General features: G+C 40.5%; 1 protein-coding gene across 5 annotated transcripts in view; it reads left to right on the top strand.

The window, feature by feature from the left end:
• CARMIL1 (capping protein regulator and myosin 1 linker 1) overlaps window positions 1-19627 on the top strand; it is a 4434936-nt gene that overhangs the window by 3666766 nt on the left and 748543 nt on the right. For all 5 annotated transcript variants that reach the window (XM_044067077.1, XM_044067074.1, XM_044067073.1 and 2 more), the window contains one exon: window positions 12808-12906. In XM_044067077.1, the coding sequence (XP_043923012.1) occupies window positions 12808-12906 (99 nt within the window). The remainder of the gene's footprint in view (window positions 1-12807; window positions 12907-19627) is intronic.

Below are 19627 nucleotides of genomic sequence, written 5' to 3'. Positions count from 1 at the left end.
ATAAGGGTTTGCCGTTAATATTATATATGCTTTGCTTCAGTTTTTACTTTTTTGAAACTATTAACTTAAATTCTTCCTTTGGGTAATTCTGAATTTGCAATGGGCACAATGATTGCTTTGTCCACTCAGCATGCATGTTTTTGAATATTAATTGTAGATCAGTGTGTGTGTTTCTATCATTAAGAAGCTATCCAAGGGCTTGCACAAGTGTATAAATACTGAGCACGTGCGAGTTTGACTGCCATTTTGTGATAAGCTGTTGCGATGTAAGCATGTATGTATGTAAGGTCAGTCTATATTAATCAGTTTGTTTATATTTTATGATGCTGCTATCAATCCTGATGTGTTTCTATGTATTAAAGCATCTAAACAAAATACCCCGCCTGCTTGTCATCTATGTTAGAAAGGGATGAGCGACATGGTGTCTGAAGCTACATGTCTAAAGGGACATGATGTTAGAAGAAGAATGGCCAAAACGACTTGCTGCCAGAAATAGTGCCAGTTCCTTCCACTTGAGTTCAAGGGGCACCCAGTTGGCACTGGAGGAGTATAAAGGAGTGAATCATCCCTACTGCATGCATAATTTGCAAAACAGGTCAGAAACAAATTTCAGATATAAAAACTTGCTCAAAACTATTAATTATTCGCAAAATATGAAACGAGACATAGAGAATGCTCTAAATGATATTAGCATAAACCAGTATGTCTGATATTGATAAAAATATTCGAATTACTACAGAAAATTTTGAAATAAAGTCTGAATTGCATAAAATTAATAAAATAAGAGGAAACAACTGCATTTTCCCCAACCACGTATATTTCGTATTAATTAAAGATATCCAAGTTATCAGAAGTATATGAAGTATTTGCATGTTTGTGCAGTATTACACTAAAGTTATTTCACAAAATGCAGCCATTACAGAGCATATTTCGCAAAGTACAGTATTTTGAAGAGTTTATTGTGCATTTGAATTTTATTACAAGCTCACAGAACAGTTTGTACATAATTACAGGGGCCATATTTTCAGTGCGTTTGTGCATACTTTGTGGGCATGGCAGATGGATTTCGAAAACCCGGTGCACTTGTGTTTGACAGTAATATTGCAGAGAACCAGAGAGTGTTTGAGCAAGAGTATGACATTTTCATACAGGCTGTGTTTTCTGATGAAGATAAATATACAAAGGCATTTATTCTGCTTAATTTAGATGGGTCAGAAGCCACTGAAAGAGAGTGTTCATTTGTTTATTCACCTTCTGTCTATGCATCTAAGTCAAGGAAGGACCCAGAGTGCTTAAAACGTAAATTTAGAGAAATGTGTCACGCCCAGACAAATGTTACAATGGAAAGGCACCTATTTTACACAAGGGATCAAAAGCCTGGTGAAACTTTTGCAGCATATGTAACTGACTTGAGAAATAAGGCTAAAACATGCAGATTTGGTCATTTCAGGGATGAGTTGATAAAGGACAGACTTGTGTCTGGTATTAAAGATGATGCTGTGAGAAAGATTTTGCTTTGTGACAGTGATTCAACTTTGAATAATGCCATTGAGGTTTGTCAGATACATGAGCTCACAGAAAAGCAAATATGCTTACAAATGGGAATAACTCTAGAAGGCAGAGTGATAAAGCTAATGTTGATAGTATGCAGCACATGGTTAAAAGAAACCGGCCCAAGCACATAGCAGCAGCTGCAGCCACTGCAGCACCCACTGGTAAACCCCAGAACTTTCCAGTGTTTGCACAGTCTCAGTGAAGCATAAGAGTGAGTCAGCAAACTTAAAGCATGGGCCTCAACCTAGTTTTATTGCCAACTGTCATAACTGTGGTGGAAGTCATGAATCTAAAAGGGAAAAATGTTTAGTTTTTGGTCAGCCGTGCCACAAATGCAATAAATGGAATCATTTTAAGATGTTTTTTTAATCGGAAAACCCACATTCTTTTAGTAAAAGGGAACATTCAAAGAAACAAGTAGATCAGTTAAGAGAGCTGCAACCCTACTCTTTATGTTGATGGTGTGTCAGTGCTTCATGAAACAGTTGATGCAGTAGATTTAGGGGCAAAGAATGAGGTATTTTGTACTGTTCGGATAAATGGAAAACCCATAGAGCTCAAAGTTGACACAGGTTCCAAATGCAGTGAACTGTCAGAAGCAACATTTGCTTGTGTGTGTCATGGTGAAAGGCTTAATTTGGCAAAGTGTGTGAAGCTTGTTGCTTATGGTGGTGAAGAAATTCAGACTGAAAGCTCAGTAGACTTTTCATGTTGCTTTGCTGGGAGAAGTTACGAGATGTTGTTTTACGAAGAGGCATGTCCAGTCATTATTAGGGCTCGGGCACTGTTTGAAAATGGGACTGCTTTCATTTAATAAGGAAGTCCACCAAGTTATCTTGAAAGAACACTACTCTAATTTTGCCCACTACATTTTTCTACCTATGCAGATCTTTTTGAAGACAAACTAGGGAAGCTTCCAGTTGTGCACTCCATGAAGTTAGATCCAGATGTCAGTCCAGTTATCATGCCAGCACAAAAAGTTCCAGTAGCCATGCAGGACAGAGTCAAAGCCGAGCTAGATAAAATGGTGTGACAAGGTGTAATTTGCCTAGTTGCTGAACCAACTGGGTGGGTGTTTTCCACGGTGGTAGCTCATAAGAAAGGCTCAAATGACATCAGAATATGCATTGATCCATGAGATTTGAACAAAGCACTAAAAAGACATCATCCAGTGCGCACAGTTGAAGTCGCAGCTCTGATGCCAAATGCCACTGTTTTTTCTGACTTAGATGCAGAGAGTTCATTTTGGCAAATTCAGCTTGACAAGAAATCCTCATTGCTCACTACAGCCAGTACTCCATTTGGAAGGTACAGATTTCTGAGAATGCCATTTGGGATACATTGTGCAAGTAAAGTCTTTCAGCATGCAATGGAGTACATTTTTTGAATATCCTTGTGCTATTATAGTAGACAACTTACTAGTATGAGGTAATGATGAAGCTGAGCATGACAGAAACCTCAGAAAAGTTCTGAAACCTTAAGCTCATTCCACAGAAATGTAAATTCAGGCTACAAGAGGTTACTTATGTTGGTCATTTATTTACTAGTTCAGGCTTATGACCAGACCCTTCAAAGCAAACAGCCATTCTCGAGATGCCAACTCCAGACAATGTTCATGCCCTACAATGTTTTCTTGGCATGGTCAACTATATCTAGGCAAGTTCATTCCAGATTTGAGCCAACTTTCAGCACCGCTTAGAGAGCTGACTTAAAGATGTGTCCTGGTCTTGGTTAGAGCAACACCAAAGAGCATTTGATGTCCTGAAACAGAGAATTGCCAGTCCACCAACTCTCAGATACTATGGTGTTCACAAACAGTTACTCTTTCATGTGATACTTTGAAATTTGGTCTTGATGCAGTCATTCTACAAGAGGGTCAACCTATTGCCTATGCATTGAAATCACTCACCCAAACTGAAATGTAGTATGCTCAGATAGATAAATAGCTTTTGGCAATTGTTTGCATGTTTGAAGTTCCATGATTATGTTTATGGTAGATCTATCCAGATTGAAACAGACCACCAACCTTTAGTTACGATCTTGAGAAAGCCTATGCATTCATCTCCATGCAGATTACAACACATGATATTGAGATTGCAAAAGTATAATTTTACTGTTGTCTACAAGAAAGGCAAACTTGTTTATATTGCTGATGCATTGTCCAGATTGCCTAGAAGCACCACAGAACAGCATGAGAATGAGAGTCTTGATTTTGAAGTCATGTAAGTGAGAAATTTTTCTTCCACACGTCTTGATGAGCTGAGAGATTACACAGCCACTGATCCAGTTTTACAAAGGCTCAACCACTCTATCATTCAAGGATGGTCGTCAAAGCAATCTACTTTACCTCAAGAACTGCAACCTTATTTTCCATACAGAGATGAGATTTTGTCTGACAATGGTATCATTACGAAAGGTCTGAAAATAATTGTTCCAAAGTCCTTGCAACAATAATACATTACTATCTTGCATGGTGGTTACCCAGGAACAGACTATACCGAAGGACGGGCGAGAGGTCTAGTATTTTGGCCTTCTATGTCACAAGACATTGAGAGATCAGTTTTATCTTGTTCCATGTGTAATAGTACAAAGCCACATCAACAGAGAGCACCACTTCAGCTAAACCAGATTCCTGAACTGCCACAGTCGACAGTAGCCACTGACATTTTCGAGTGGAATGGTCAACATTATTTGGTATTAGTAGAGTCTTACTCCATTTGGTTTGAGATTGGCCTACTTCCCAACCTAGCATCCAGTACTGTCATTACTAAGATTAAACTTCATTTTGCAGCTCATGGTAGTCCACACAAAGTTATGTCTGACAATGGCACACTGTTTACAAGTCAACAGTTTAAAAGATTTGCTGAAGAATGGGACTTTACTCATGTCGCGAGTAGCCCTGAGTACCCGCAGTGAAATGGTTTGGCAGAATGTGCAGTTCAAAGTGGAAAACAGTTACTAGAGATGTCAAAATGAGACAAAAGTGATGTTTTCCTGAATCTCTTGAATCTCAGAAACATTCCTCGTGATAAACGTCTTGGCTCACCTGCCCAAAGACTTCTGTCGAGACAAACCAGAACCACATTCCCAGTTAGTAGTCAGTTGTTGGTTCCATGTGTCAAAAACGATAGGTCAGTGAAAACCAATTTGTTGAAGTGTTAAACCCATAAGTCCTTACTATGATAAAACCAGCAAACCTCTCAATCCATTATGAGAAGGAGAGGTGGTAAGGATGCAAACATCCAAAGGTTATGATCGGATTGGAGTTGTGAAGAATATTTGCCCAGAGCTTAGATCGTACATTGTGGAATCACAAGGAGCAGAGGAGTTTAGGCAGAATCAGAAATATTTGAGACCAGTGTCCGAGCCTGTACCACAGCACATAGCCTGTGAGAAGGACTCTTTATCTCAGAATGAGTTGTACAGTGTTCCAATTCCAGAGGAAGTTCAAGAGAATATTCCCATTCCTGTGATGAATCCAGAAGTTCCTGATAGGAGTTATCACCAAAGAACTGTCCCTGTTGCTAAATTTAGTTCTGATTGTTATGTTATAGGATCCAGTCATATCTCCAGACCATGAAACAGATGCACAGCAACTTGGACATGAACATTATGTTATGTTTCTAATATCTTTATGTAGCGCACCCGCAGGTGTAGCTGAAGTAGATATGGGTTCCTTCCTGCCTGAGTCTGGTGACACCCCTTCTTTAGGCCCAACACCCTGAGGTGGCAAGTGATAACAGATTTTATTCTAAGTGACACTTTAGTTTAAAGGGCAATAGCACAACAACAAGCAAATTATTTCAACAGTGCACCAGTTAACAGTAAGGCGGCGTGAGATATGCATGTAATGAAACCATATATTTACCCCCTTCCCCAGAACTCAACAGAAAAGATCTTGACATTCTGACATGCACACGAAGGCAATATCATTGAGCAGTAAAGCGTTTATAATGCAGCAATACAAACATGGGAAAAAATGCAGTGTCACTGAGGGGGAAAAAAAGGTTATAATACAACAGTTGTTGTTGTTTGTCTTTCGGCTTTTCCCAGTTAGGTTCATACTAGGCTATCTGCCCTAGGGCATTTATAAGCCTAGCCAGAGTGTGTTTGGCTTTCGCCACCCATTTTAAATTAATTTTGCTTTGCCCTTTTTCGAGGTTAGTATACTGTGCTTCTGCCTAACAGTGACACAGAAGTGATACCAGGGGTAAACCTACGATCTCCCATCCACTCATCAAGATTCCTGTTGAAGAGAGTCAATGAGGGACTCTGCCTAACCTGGACTAGGATTTTATTCCAGAGTGAAGGGAGCCTCTGGGTTATGAATTTGTCCCTCCAGCATGTCCTATTTATTTCAGTGCTGAGGTTCAAGTCTCTCGAGTGCGTAGCTTGATGGGATTTGGATTTTCTGAGTTGCAGCATGTCCATTAATTCCGGGTTGGACATGGCTTTATACGTCAGACACAGATCGCCTCTGAGCAGGCGGTATGCCACTGAGTAGAGCTGGAGTTTCTTTAACCAGGCAGCATATGGCATCTGTTTGAGCCCTTTGATCCTCTTGGTGAGGCACTTTTGGGGTCTTTCCAGTTGCTGCAGGTGTCTGTTAAGGTACATCCCAAAAGGGGCATTGTACTCAATTATGGGCCTGATGAGAGATGAGTAAAGAGGCACGATGACCTCCCCTGATCTAGATGTGAATCCCTTCATGATTAGGTGGGCTATATAAAATGTTCTTCTAACCACTTTGGCCACGTGGTTGTCAAATGAGAGATTGCTATCAACTTGGGTCCCTAGGTCCCTAATTCCTTCTTCTGTACTTAATGGATTACCACCTATGTGGTAATTTGTGGGCACTTTGTTTTTGCCAAAGGGGATGACTGTACACTTTTTGGAGTTTAGCTTGAGGCCATGGCTCTCGCACCAGTTGCCTGTTTCTATGAGGCCCTTTTGGAGGATGCTTGTATCGGCTGGAGAGTTGATTATGGTGCCCAGTTTGCAGTCATCTGCAAACTTGGTCAGCCACAGTCCTTCCGTGTTGGCCTGTACCTCCGAGAAATATATACCGAACAAGAGAGGTCCCAGGACTGAGCCTTGTGGGATGCCACTTGTAACTGGTTTGGAGTCTGACATGGCTCCAGTCAATTCTAACCTTGTTGGGTTCTGTCCTTGAGCCAGTTTGCAACCCATCTAGTGACATAGGGGTTTATATTTAAGCTGGTGAGCTTATCTATAATGCCCGAGTGGGGAATTGTATCGAAGGCTTTTGCGAGGTCCAGGTAGGCTGTGTGGACCACCTTCCCCTCGTCAATGGCCTTGGTGACTGTTTCAAAGAAATCGACCAGGTTTAAGAGGCAGGATCTGCCCTTAACAAAGCCGAACTGGGTAGGATCCATTGTCTGTAGGTTCCCAATATCTTTATTTATGAGGTCCATGATGATCCTTTCCATAGCTTTGCAGACCAAGCTAGTCAGGCTTATGGGGCGATAGTTTCCAGCATCCGTTGAGGCACCACCTTTGTGGAGAGGGACCACTGTTGCTGTATGCCACTCTTTGGATACATATCCTTTAGTAAGGCTGAGAGTGAACAGTAGTTTTATGTTTGGGTTTAGCTCTTGGAGTTCATGTAGGATGCAGCCCGGGACACCGTCTGGTCCCATTGATGCTGTGTTTTTTGCTTTGGAGAGGGCGGCTCTTACCTGAGCATCTGAGATGTCAGGGGGGCAGCACTGTGCTGGGATAGATATTTGCCCTTTTGGTGGGGGGGGGGTTGCGCTGAACCGGTCAGCTAGGATGTTGGCAATGTCTGTGGGTTTGGTGTATTTTTTGTCATTTTGGACTAATTCTGAGCATATCTGGGAATTCCCACCCAGGTTTCTAACATAACTAAAGAAAGCCTTATGATTATCCTTAGTGTCCTGTGAAATTTTTCTCTCGAAGCTGGCCTTAAACGATTTTATGAGTGCCCGTAGTTTTTTGCTAATACTGATCAGAGATGCCTTCCCTTTTTGGGATTTTGCTCTATCATGTAGTAGCTTTCTCCTTCTGTTGTATAGTTTGTTTATGGCTGGGGTCCACCAGACAGGACGTCTGCCTTTGGAGGATTGGGTCTTGGTTTTATTTGGGATTGCAAGATCCATGCATTCCTGAAGGTGTTCATAGAATGCGTTTATAAAGGATTCTGCAGTCCGGACCGTATTTTCCACAGACCCGGGGGCTTTGAAGGATTTCACCTCGGTTTTGAGGAGTGTGAAATTTGCTTTAGAGAAGTTTTTCACTGTGGTTTTCTGGGCAGGGGGTGGGGTCAGGATGTGAATATCCAGTGAGATTAGTTTATGGTCTGATCTTACCAGTGAGGGATACACTTCTGGTCTGGAGCATAGAGTCCCCATGTTGGTGATGATCAGGTCCAGTATGTTTTCCCCTCTTGTGGGAGTGGTAACAAGTTGTTCCATAGCATTTGAGTTTATAAATTCTAGGAACCTTTGGGCTAGGGTGTTGGAGCTAGAGTAATGCTCCCAGTCTATGTTTGGGTAGTTGAAGTCACCCAATATAATGGTGTTTGGAGAGACCTTCATATTTTCCAGTGTTCTCAGGAAGGCCGAGTGGGGTTCCTGGGTTTGTGAGGGTGGTCTGTAGCAGGCTATAAACTGGAAGGCAGTTTTACCCACTGTTAGTTGCACTTGGATAGTCTCTGATGCTTAGTACTGTGCCACCGACCTGGAGGTGTGGGTATCTTTGATGAATATTGATACTCCCCCTCCTTTTGTGGTTAGGGGTCGCCACAGCGGAACTCCAGTCCGCTAATGATTGGCAGTTGGTTTTTATGGTGTCGAGTTGCCAGCCCGACGCCCAACCTTCAACGAAGGCACACCAGTTCAACGCATGTCTTTCGAACGCCCACTCGACCACGGGGAGGACATGCAGACTCCACACATAAAGCACTCCCAACCCAAGCTGCGAATCGAATGGGAGAACCTGTTGCTGTGAGGCAACAACACTACCGTACAGATATGAAAAAAATGCGATGTCATTGAGCATTAAAGATTCTTTAAGGCAACAGTACTAACATGAGCAAAATGCAATGCCACTGAACAATAAAGATTTATAATGCAACAATACAAGTATGAGAAAATGCAGTGTCATTTAGCAATAAAGAGTCTTTAGAGTCTTTAAGGCAACCCCCTAGATCAGTCTAAACAGACCAACTGTGAGACACACTATTGTATCCTGTTCACTGGCCAGTGACTACTTACAGTCCTACTGTTGGCATGATGGGGCCCAAGATTGGAGCTCATATGGATCCCAGCTATTTGAAATCCTGAAAGCATTTAGGTGGGAGATCCACAATCTTATAAAAGTATAAAAATGACGGCCCAAAGCCTCTCACCACTCCGTCGAGAATATCCCAGTAACCAGGCACCACAGTTCGTCCGATGAGAAAAATGGAAAATCACCCGCCAGAATTCTCTGGTAGTCATCTATGCCATCTCTGCACGAGGCCCAAGGGAACTCCTTTTCTTGCTGAATCATATGCAGGCGTGGAATTACTGGTTTCAGACTTCTCTCCTGAATCCACAAAATGCCATCGTCCAGGATTTCAGCAAGAGACAGATGCAAACTGCTACCTCACTTCTCTGTCCCAAAACACTAGAAGAAAAAAAATCCAGTCATGCTGCAAGGCCCTTTTCCCTTCAGCTAGTGTTCCAGTCTTTTCTCTCTCACTTTTGAAATTTTTTATATTCCTGAAAAGAAGCTTCACCTTGTGGTACAATGGAAAACTGCAGTCTATTACTTCTACAATGAAATACAGTGGGAGCTACATTTAATTATGCATATCTAACTCTAATATTGTTTTTACTAAGGGCAATCTTTTTAAGAGGGAGGATGTAGATAAATGTGTGTATGTATCTTTAAGAAGCTATCCAAGGGCTTGCACAAGTGTATAAATACTGAGCACATGCGAGTCTAACTGCCATTTTGTAGTAAGCATGTATGTATGTAAGGTCTGTCTGTAAACTAGTTTTATATTTTATGATGCTGCTACTAGTCATCCTGATGTATTTCTATGTATTAAAGCTTCTACCCCGCCTGCTTGAATTTTAATGAAGTTTAAGTTTGTAAAACTAGTTTGTATATTAAATAGCTAGATATTCCAAGTGTGTTCCTTCTTTTTTATTATGTCTAAGGGTGACATCATTTGGTGTTGGTAGCTGTGTGATTCATCAAACACTGATACCTTCACTTGTTGGTTTTTAATCATATCCACAGTTTCTCAAATAGCATTTGCAAGTCTACCCCTAATGAATTGTGGGGTTTTTTTGGGTCTCAAGGATTGGCCCATTGCATCCCTTTCTACACCCAACTGTCCCATTCTTTCCTCCTCTGGGTCAAAAGCCTGTTGGAATCAAAGACTGGATGTTAGGGAGCTGGATTGTGTGTAGACCTTATCCTCTCCTCAGTGGCAACCTTGCAAGCTCTGTTTTAGCTGCCTTGGGTGATGTATGTGCTTATGAGGCACAGTGGTTCCGCGGTAGCATTGTCGCCTCACAGCAGGAGGTTCTCCAGTTCGATTCTCAGCTGGTGTGCCTTCTGTGCAGAGTCTGCATGTCCTCCCTGCATTCATGTGGGTTTCCTCCCACATCACAAAGACGTATCTAGAGCGTTTCTCCCCTGGGACTTCCCTGAAAATTGGCTTTGTTCCAGTTGGACTTTCCCGGTAAACAAATGTTAAATAAAAAAAATAAGTAAATGAGCAACCCTCAGACCAAGAGGCATACTGCATGTAGTGGGAGTACGCAAGACTTGATCATACTGCAGTAATACAATTGCATTTATACTGGAGATGCCAGTGCAGCCAGCCAATCTACCCCCCCTTCCCACACACACACTTCACTTCCATGATAGGCGAGCAAGCATCGACCACTCACTCCTATCATCATACCTCATATGCGACCTATTTTTTGCATAATGTCCAGATTTTTGCCTCATATTTTTGGTCTGTGCCTCATATAAAAAAGTTTTTTTAGCAAGTAACTGTAAATTGGAGTCACTAAATAATGACCTACATTTGAGTTTGACTTCATTTCCTTCAGCAAATGCACGCTAACACAAATCCTGTTGTGCTAGCAACTTTCTAAGCTTATAAGAGCAGTATTAAAAATCTGTCCCTATTTTGGACCTTAGTCCCCTTCCCTTATTATTTTAGGCTTTGTCCAGATTTCTTGTGCTAAGAGGTTATGAGTTTATGCCTACCATCCCCTGCCCAGTCCCTGCAGCACTCATGCTGCCAGAACACAGGTTGTCTAAGGTGCTTATGAGGGCCTTACCCCTCTGTACCTTGGGGCTGGGTGTCGTCGTAAATTTCTGTCTAGAAATTAAGCTTCTGAAACTGACATTCAATCATTGATTTATTCAGAATTCTGCAGTGACATTTACATAATTTATTAAGTGGGTATTAAAAAGTCTTGTTTGAAAATAAATGGTCAAACTAACCATTCAGTAAAACTGTCAAAAAAGGGGAGTCTTGCTATCCTTTCTAGCGATTCAAATTTACACAGTGCTCTGTTGTTCAGCCCTTGCAGTCAACATTTTTAAAATCTATTTTAAAAAGTTCAAAAAATGTTATAGTCATACTTCTCTGCTTCTCAAAAACATATGAAACAGACTTCTCTTTGTTTTATTACAATGATATTCTCAAGTGTGATGTTTAATCCCTTAATTTATCTTTCACTAGAGCGAGTAACCTTTCTTGAGCTGTCACATTGCTGCATGTTACACACTGTTTGCTAAGCTAGAAGAGGACGTAATTGTCTTGTTACGTAGTGTACTGAACACACTTTACCATTAGATCAGTAACGTCAGCTATTGAGTGTAGAATTTAGTGAAGTTGTTGTGATTGGTAGCATTCCATGGTTATATGTTGGTAGTACTTAACCAGGTAACTGATTTTTGTTGCCTAAAAAAATGTACAAAAGTATTATGCTTCAAAATGCAGCAATAGCAGCATTTCAGAAGACAAATGTTTTATGTTGCTTTGTAAAGGAGCCTGCAGGGGTGAGCTACAGGAGTTGTAGTTTGTACACCAAGCTCCTCTGCTGTTGCTCCCTTCCAGAGTAACTGTCTGTTATATGGCACATGTTCCACATATGTATTTACCATTGCAGCAAACATTTTGAATTTCTCTTGCTTAAAAAGTCTCCATTGGACATTTAGTTATATAAGTATGAATCCTTGTGTGGATACATTTACTTTTTTTTTTTAACTGGTCTACTTTTACTCTTTTTGTTTGAGTTGCGTGAGTTGAAAACTGACTAATGTTTATCTTTGTGTTGTTCAAAATATTGTCCTATCAAAAATGAATTTGTATACAATAGCTTATGTGGTATATTCATGGCTACGCCTTGCTGGGGAAACCATACCCTTATTCTTTCAGACTGATAATTATTTAGTTAAAACAGGTTTATTTAATGTTATTTAAACTGATAGAGACATGGTAGCTAAGTTTATAAAATTGTATCAAACATTTATCGACTTTAAAATGCTGACTTTGTGTTGATTTGTCATGTTCGATTTCTTTAACTTTCAGTTCTGAATTGGAACATTCAAATGCTCATCCAAGTTCACATTCTCTCTGCTTGGGGCATCCTCAGTTTTCACGTTAAAACTTGGTGAAACTTAAACAATTTTAATATTAACAAGGAAAATGAAAACTGTATGTTTTCCATAGCCTGTTCTGTAGCTTTAAAACTGCCAACAATCCAGTGCCTTGTCCATAGAGAATATTGACATATTCTCCCTGTGGCTTATACAGGCTTGCATGGACTAAGCCAGAATGTAATAGTTATTCAGATTTGTAATGCTGAACTCAATCAAGTGTCTGTGATTAGGATGACCAGGACTGGGTATGGTATGGTGGGAGGTCATTATGTCTTCCCCAAGTAATGACTGTTGGATAGGTGGATATTGCAGCCCTCTGTAGTGTCTGCTGAGATTGCAAATACCCAGTATGATAAGCAGAGAGAAGTTAGACATGAGACTGGACATCAGTGCTGCACTGCATAAAATGAGAAAGCAAGGGGAGATTTTTTTAGGGGAATGGGAAATGAGTTGTCTGAGTTCCATTGAAACGCCATCTTTAAATAGGAATTATCTGAAGTGTCTTAGGATTGCACTCAATATACAGCCATAAAAAGGTATTTCTTTAAAGTTTTTGGCAGTGAAAATCCTAAATTATGTTTTTATCTTATTTAGATTGAAAATTATTTACTTCGCAATCATGAAACCAGGAAGTTTCTGCAGGAACAGGCTTATCGACTACAGCAAGGCATTATAACTAGTACCACCCAGCAGGTAAGAATGGGACACACACACACTGTGCAGCTAAGAAATTTATCTAAAACACAAATCTTGTGGGAAATGCTGAGGGACACATTGAACTGTTCTTGTTTAGAAATAGGAGTGTTTATGTGCTGTGTGAAGTATTTCCGAGTTTTAAATAAAACTTACAGTTTTGGACTATCCTAAAATAATACATCTGGTTTAACGTGGGTACTAAAACTTCATTCGCCAAGGTAGTGTAATATTTAATTTCCACTATTTCTAACAAACATTTTCACTGACTGCTTGGAAAAAGTTTTTGCTGCTCTTGGTCAGAAACACCCAGCCCAGATAAATTAATTTCTACAGTCCTTCACCATCCTTCTATTTTATTAAGTCGATGAGAAGAGGATATCTTTAAATAACTGAAAACAAATTGCTCTTGAATTGTATTCCAGATTCCTGTCCATATTTGAACATGGTCATGTCTGCTGAAGGTTTGTAAGGCTCTTTGAAAGCTGTTAATAGAACACTTCATGGGCTGTCCGTGACTTGAGAGTTCATTTTCATGTTCAGTAGCATTAACAATAGAACATACTAGCACCATTTATTACTGGCAGCATTCCATTACTGAGTGTGATTTCGATTTTTATGTAACTTTCACTTGATTTTGACCTTTTGAACTTCATCAGAGGCCTTATTTAGCACCACCTTTTTATATGATGTTTTTTGATTCTCTCTTTAATTTTGTAAGTATACAGCCGTGGTGGTGCAGCGGTTAGTGTTGTCGCCTCACAGCAAAATTTTCTCCCGTTCGATTCTCGGCTGGAGCGCCTTCTGTGTGGAGTCTGCATGTCCTCCCCGCAGTTGAGTGATGTTAAAGATGTGCAGGTAGGTGCGAGCGTGAATGGGCGTGCCTTCGTTGAAGATTGGACGTCGGGCTGGCAACTCGGCACCATAAAAATCTACTACCAATCATCAGCGGACCGGAGTTCCGCTGTGGCGACCCCTAACCGGGAAAAGTCGAAAGTCACATATATTGGTTGCCATGTGCTTACTGACAATACATTGTCTGACACAGTTCTCGCTATTTGTAACCATATTATTCATAATCAAATAATATGTCCCTTGGTGTGTGATTTAATAAAATGGCTTGAGCTCTGTTTTTGTTTTCATTTGTAATTCTTTAAAAAAATGATAGTATGATGCTCTGTTATATTTGACAAGTACTTCATAAACTTACTTATAAAAATGAAAAAAAGGTTGATTTCTGTACATCCTTTGAATTTCTGAAGCATGATGTGCAGCAGGTAAAGGTGATAAAGGATAATGAGGGAAACATACTTACAAGTGGGGAGAGTGTGTTGAGCAGATGGAAAGAGTACTTTGAGGGGTTGATGAATGAAGAGAATGAGAGGGAGAGAAGGTTGGATGATGTGCGGATAGTGAATCATGAAGTGCAGTGGATTAACAAGGAGAAAGTAAGGATAGCTATGAAGAGGATGAAGAATGGAAAGGCTGTTGGTCCAGATGACATACCTGTGGAAGCATGGAGGTGTTTAGGTGAAATCGCAGTGGAGTTTTTAACCAGATTGTTTAATGAAATTTTGGAAAGTGAGAGGATGCCTGAGGAATGGAGAAAGTGTTTTGGTACCGATTTTTAAGAATAAGGGTGATGTGCAGAGTTGTAATAACTACAGAGGGATTACATTGATCAGTCACAGCATGAAGTTATGGGAAAGAGTAGTGGAAGCTAGGTTAAGAAGGGATATGATGATTAGTGTTCAGCAGTGTGGTTTCATGCCGGGAAAGAGCACTACAGATGCGAAGTTTGCTCTGAGAGTATTGATGGAGAAGTACAGAGAAGGTCAGAAGGAGTTGCATTGTGTTTTTGTAAACTTAGAGAAAGCATATGACAGGGTGCCTAGAGAGGAGTTGTGGTATTGTATGAGGAAGTCAGGAGTGTCAGAGAAGTATGTAAGAGTGGTACAGGATATGTACGAGGGTAGTGTGACAGCAGTGAGGTCTGCGGTGGGAGTGACGGATGCGTTTAAGGTGGAGGTGGGATTACATCAAGGATCAGCTCTGTGCCCTTTCTTATTTGCAATGGTGATGGACAGGTTGACAGACGAGATCAGACAGGAGTCCCCGTGGACTATGATGTTTGCAGATGACATTGTGATCTGTAGTGAGAGTAGGGAGCAGGTGGAGGAGACCCTGGAGAGATGGGAGATATGCTCTAGAGAGAAGAGGAATGAAGGTCAGCAGGATTAAGACAGAATATATGTGTGTGAATGAGAGGGAGGATAGAGGAATAGTGAGGATGCAAGGAGTAGAGGTGGCGAAGGTAGATGAGTTTAAATACTTGGGATCAATAGTTCAGAGTAATGGTGAGTGTGGAAGAGAGGTGAAGAAGAGATTACAGGCAGGATGGAGTGGGTGGAGAAGAGTGTCAAGAGTGATTTGTGACAGACAAGTACCAGTAAGAGTGAAAGGGAAGGTCTACAAGAGGGTAGTGAGACCAGCTATGTTGTATGGGTTGGAGACAGTGGCATTGACAAAAAGGCAGGAGGTAGAGCTGGATGTGGCAGAGTTAAAGATGTTAAGATTTGCAATGAGTGTGACGAGGGTGGACAGGATTAGGAATAAGTATATTGGAGGGTCAGCCCAGGTTGGAAGGTTTGGAGACAAAGCCAGAGAGGCAAGATTACGTTGGTTTGGACGTTCTGAGGAGGTATGCTGTGTATATTGGGAAAAAGATGCTAAGGATGAAGCTACCAGGTAACAGGAAGGCCTAAGATAAGGTTTATGGATGTGGTGATAGAGGACATGCAGGTGCTTGGTGTGACAGAGCAAGATGCAGAGGACAGGAAGAAATGGAAACAGATGATCCGCTGTGGCGACCCCTAACGGGAACAGCCGAAAGATGATGATATTTCAAATGATTTAGGCTTTGTAGGAGTTGTGTGTGTGTGTGTGTGTGTGTGTGTGTGTGTGTGTGTGTGTGTGTGTGTGTGTGTGTGTGTGTGTGTATGTATATATATATATATATGGATCTACTTCAGAAGCTCAATGATTCAAAACTTCAAAATTCAACCATCTGAAACTTTAACATCGATGTTTTGAAACTTCAAAAATGTAAAACAAAATAAATAAATAAATAGCAAAAAAAAAAAAAACAACTTTTTTTAACTGAAACAAAAGCAGTTCACAGACTCCACTGGCAGCAAACTAGGTTAAGGAACAAACCTAGAAGGTTGTATTGTCACATAAAATCCTTTATTTGCTGAAAATAAAAAATCAGGTTAGCACTTTTGTTTAAACCATATGTTAAACTTCATCAGACAATTAGTAATTTTTAAATCACTTCCTATATAGACTTCCTGTAACATTGATTGGTGAATTAACTCATGAATATTAATAACATTTAAATACTTCATCTCACGAATATAAAACACACATTCTAAAAAGCACCTGCCTGCCACTCTATTGCTATCAAACTAATAGTGAACTGTAAATAGAATTCTTCTTACATATATATATCTATATATATCTATATATATATATATATATATATATATATATATATATATATATATATACACACACACAGTAAAAAAACACTACTAGAACATTTTTATATAATAACATACTTCTAAAAAGTATATGTTCTATACTCAATAAAAACAAACGATATATAGTTCTGAACGACTTCATGTCTGATTAAATCAAATTAGATCAAATGTAGTTTCTTTTTTTGTTGTTGTTTTAGCCATTAGTGTGTTGCTTGTTGTTTAGTAATTATTTTTTGATTTGCAGACAGTGTGCTTGACATAGTCATTGGAGGGTAACTGGTAGGTTAAGGACCTAGGCATGCTCTTAGTTGCTACTTCATGCCCCTGGGCACATGTGAGTCATACCTCTTAGCTGCCCAGATTTTTGCTTCATATTTTTAGTCTATTCCTCATAAAAATTTGTGGTTTTCTGGCAAATCACTGAAGATTGAAATCACTAAATAGTGACATACATTTAAATTTCAGACTTCATATCCTTCATAAAACATATGCTAACATTTTGTTGTTCTAGCAAACTTCCAACTTTATAAGAGTGGTGTTTTTGGGCCTTTGTCCTCCCATTGTGTAGGCCTTGTCCAGATTTCTTGCACTAAGAGGTTGAGAGGTGTGAGGGGGCTACATGTCCTTCTGAGAAAAAAAAATGCAAACTTTTCTATGGCTGACCCACGTAGGAAGGTCTCCCTGTAAGAAAATATAATTGACCTGAGATGTACCTCCAAAGAATATATGAAAAGAGACATCATGGATCTCTCATAATATATCTGTCAGGCTGGTATAAGCCTAAAATTGAGCAGCATTTTACTTTCTTCAAGCATGATGCCTCAATACAAAGAGAAGATGATTAACTTAGTTTCTGGTGTCATTCTAAGGGGGTGCAGCATTTGTCAGCATGGAAGGAGATGGTCAACAGGCCACACTGCTTTGCCAGTGATGGTCTCCCTAGCCCTTCAGATATGAACTAAAACATTGTCTTCCCCCATAGTGCCTTTTTTGGCAATGCCAAACCTGAAAGTACTTCTGGCATAATAAATCAAAACCAAGAAAGTCTAAAGGTGTTGTGTTAGGAGTCTAAACAAGAAACTCCATTCCCTAGAAGCTCTCATCACCCTAGAGAATGCTGACATCTGTGCAGTCACTGAGCCATGGTTTAAAGATGCGGACATCACACCTGCAGTGCAAGGCTATAATGCCTTCCACACATTTAGACCAGCTACTCACAGACCGAGACTAAAAGAGGAGGTGTCTCAGTTTACAACAAATACTCAAGGCTGGACAAACAGGATGATGTAGTTGAGCTTCTTCACATTCAGATCATCATAGGCTAAATCCCATACCACTTTCTTACAAGCTGTAGGTCTCCCTCTGTGACCCAGGAAACCCATAATATTTATTTAAGCTTATTGGAAACACTCACCATCCAACCGAACCCAATACAATATTTATGGGTGACTTTAATTACCCCAGTATTAACTGTGAATCATATATGACGTGAAACATGCAAACACAGAAATTCTGGGATTTTGTAAACCCAAACTCCATGAACCAGGTTGTCAGTACACAAACCACGGCACAAGTATACTGGATCTGGTCTTTACCAATATAGGAAAGTGCTGCATACCCCCTAGTGCAATGTCTTTCCTGGTAAGGTCAGACCACAAAATGGTCTCCTTTGAAGTAAAAATAAAACACAGAATGCCAGCTAATCTTGGACTGTTGAGGAACAGCTCCAGGATTAACTTTCTACCATTAAGTGATAACCTGGCAAAATTTCAAGCCCCCATAAACTCTAAGAACACTGCTGCCTATGCGGAACTGTTCATAGAAACCTTATACAAGCATGTTAATAGCTACATAGAGTCAGCTGCACCCACCAGGAAGAAGTGCAGATCTAACTTTAAAAACAAGTCACCCTGGTGAATCACAGCATCAGTAGGCTGCATAACAGAAGAAAATCATGGCAAAAATTAGCAGGATAAAAGCTCTCTCATCATTCTAAACAAACTGCTCAGAGGGCAAATAGTCTAACAAAGCCAACTTTGAGGTAAATTTGGTTTCCCAGATCAAGGATAACCATACATTATTTTTTAGCTATGTCTGCAACCTCAAATGCAATACACAATTGTGTCCAGAGCTCATTGTTAATGAAGCCACCTATACTGAGCCAGAAGGTATGGCAAACCTGCTGGGAAAACAAATTCAGCTCTCACTTTACCCCATCTCCCTTAACCTCCCTTCAAGAAATACCATCAAATGTAACTCCCCTACTATCACTAGGGAATAGTTCCTCAGTGCTCTCTCCAAGGCCAACAACACTGCATCAATGCCCTGGCATTATCCAAGGATACCTTCTAAATAGCATGAAACTTGACTTGTCAGGACCTCAGCAATAGCTATTTGACTGTAGCCTCCAAACAGGCTTTGTGCCTCACAAATGGAGAACAGCAACAGTCGTCCCTCTGCACAAAGATGGGCCATCTACACACCCATAAGTCTCACTAGTCTCATATGCAAAACCATGGAAAGGAAAATCATGGAAATGATCAATACATAATGACATAGGAAGCCTCCAAACACTGGACCCATCCCAATTTGTTTTTTTGTCAGGGACAGGTCTTGCCTACTCAGTCTGGTGGAGTTCTTTGAGGAGGTCACCAAAGCAATGGATAAGTGCAAAACAGTTCCCACTGCATACCTTGATGTGGCCAAGGGATTTGACACAATACCCCACTCGGGCATTGTTGTTAAACTCAATGTGTTAGGTATATGTCCTTATGTCACCTGGTGGATAGCCAGCTGGCTCTCAGGCAGGATCCAGGAAATTAGAATTAGGGAGTCTACCTCTACAAAGAGGCTAGTCACAAGTAGAGTCCCTCAGGGATTGGTCCTGAGATTGCTCCTTTTTGGCATTTACTCAGAAGTCAAGGCTAAGGTCAAAGGCCTCTGGCTGAACAAGTTTTTGCAGATGATTGCAAATTAGGAGCAGTCATAGAATCCCCCACAGACACTAATGTTCTCCAGGAAGGGCTGACACAAACAAATAACTTGTGTCAGAGTCATGGGCTAAAACCAAATGCAAGAAATATATAATAGTATCCTTTGGGAAGTCATCCACCCCTGGTAACTATCATACTGACAGCACACCCCTAAGGGTCGACCCAGTAGTCAGTGACTTGGGGACA

Source organism: Protopterus annectens, chromosome 3.part1 (genome assembly GCF_019279795.1).
Source record: "Protopterus annectens isolate FY-2018-M chromosome 3.part1, PAN1.0, whole genome shotgun sequence".
Classification (NCBI taxonomy): domain Eukaryota; kingdom Metazoa; phylum Chordata; order Ceratodontiformes; family Protopteridae; genus Protopterus; species Protopterus annectens.
The sequence above is the reverse complement of the archived record's forward strand: the minus strand, read 5'-3'. Positions and strand labels throughout refer to the sequence as shown.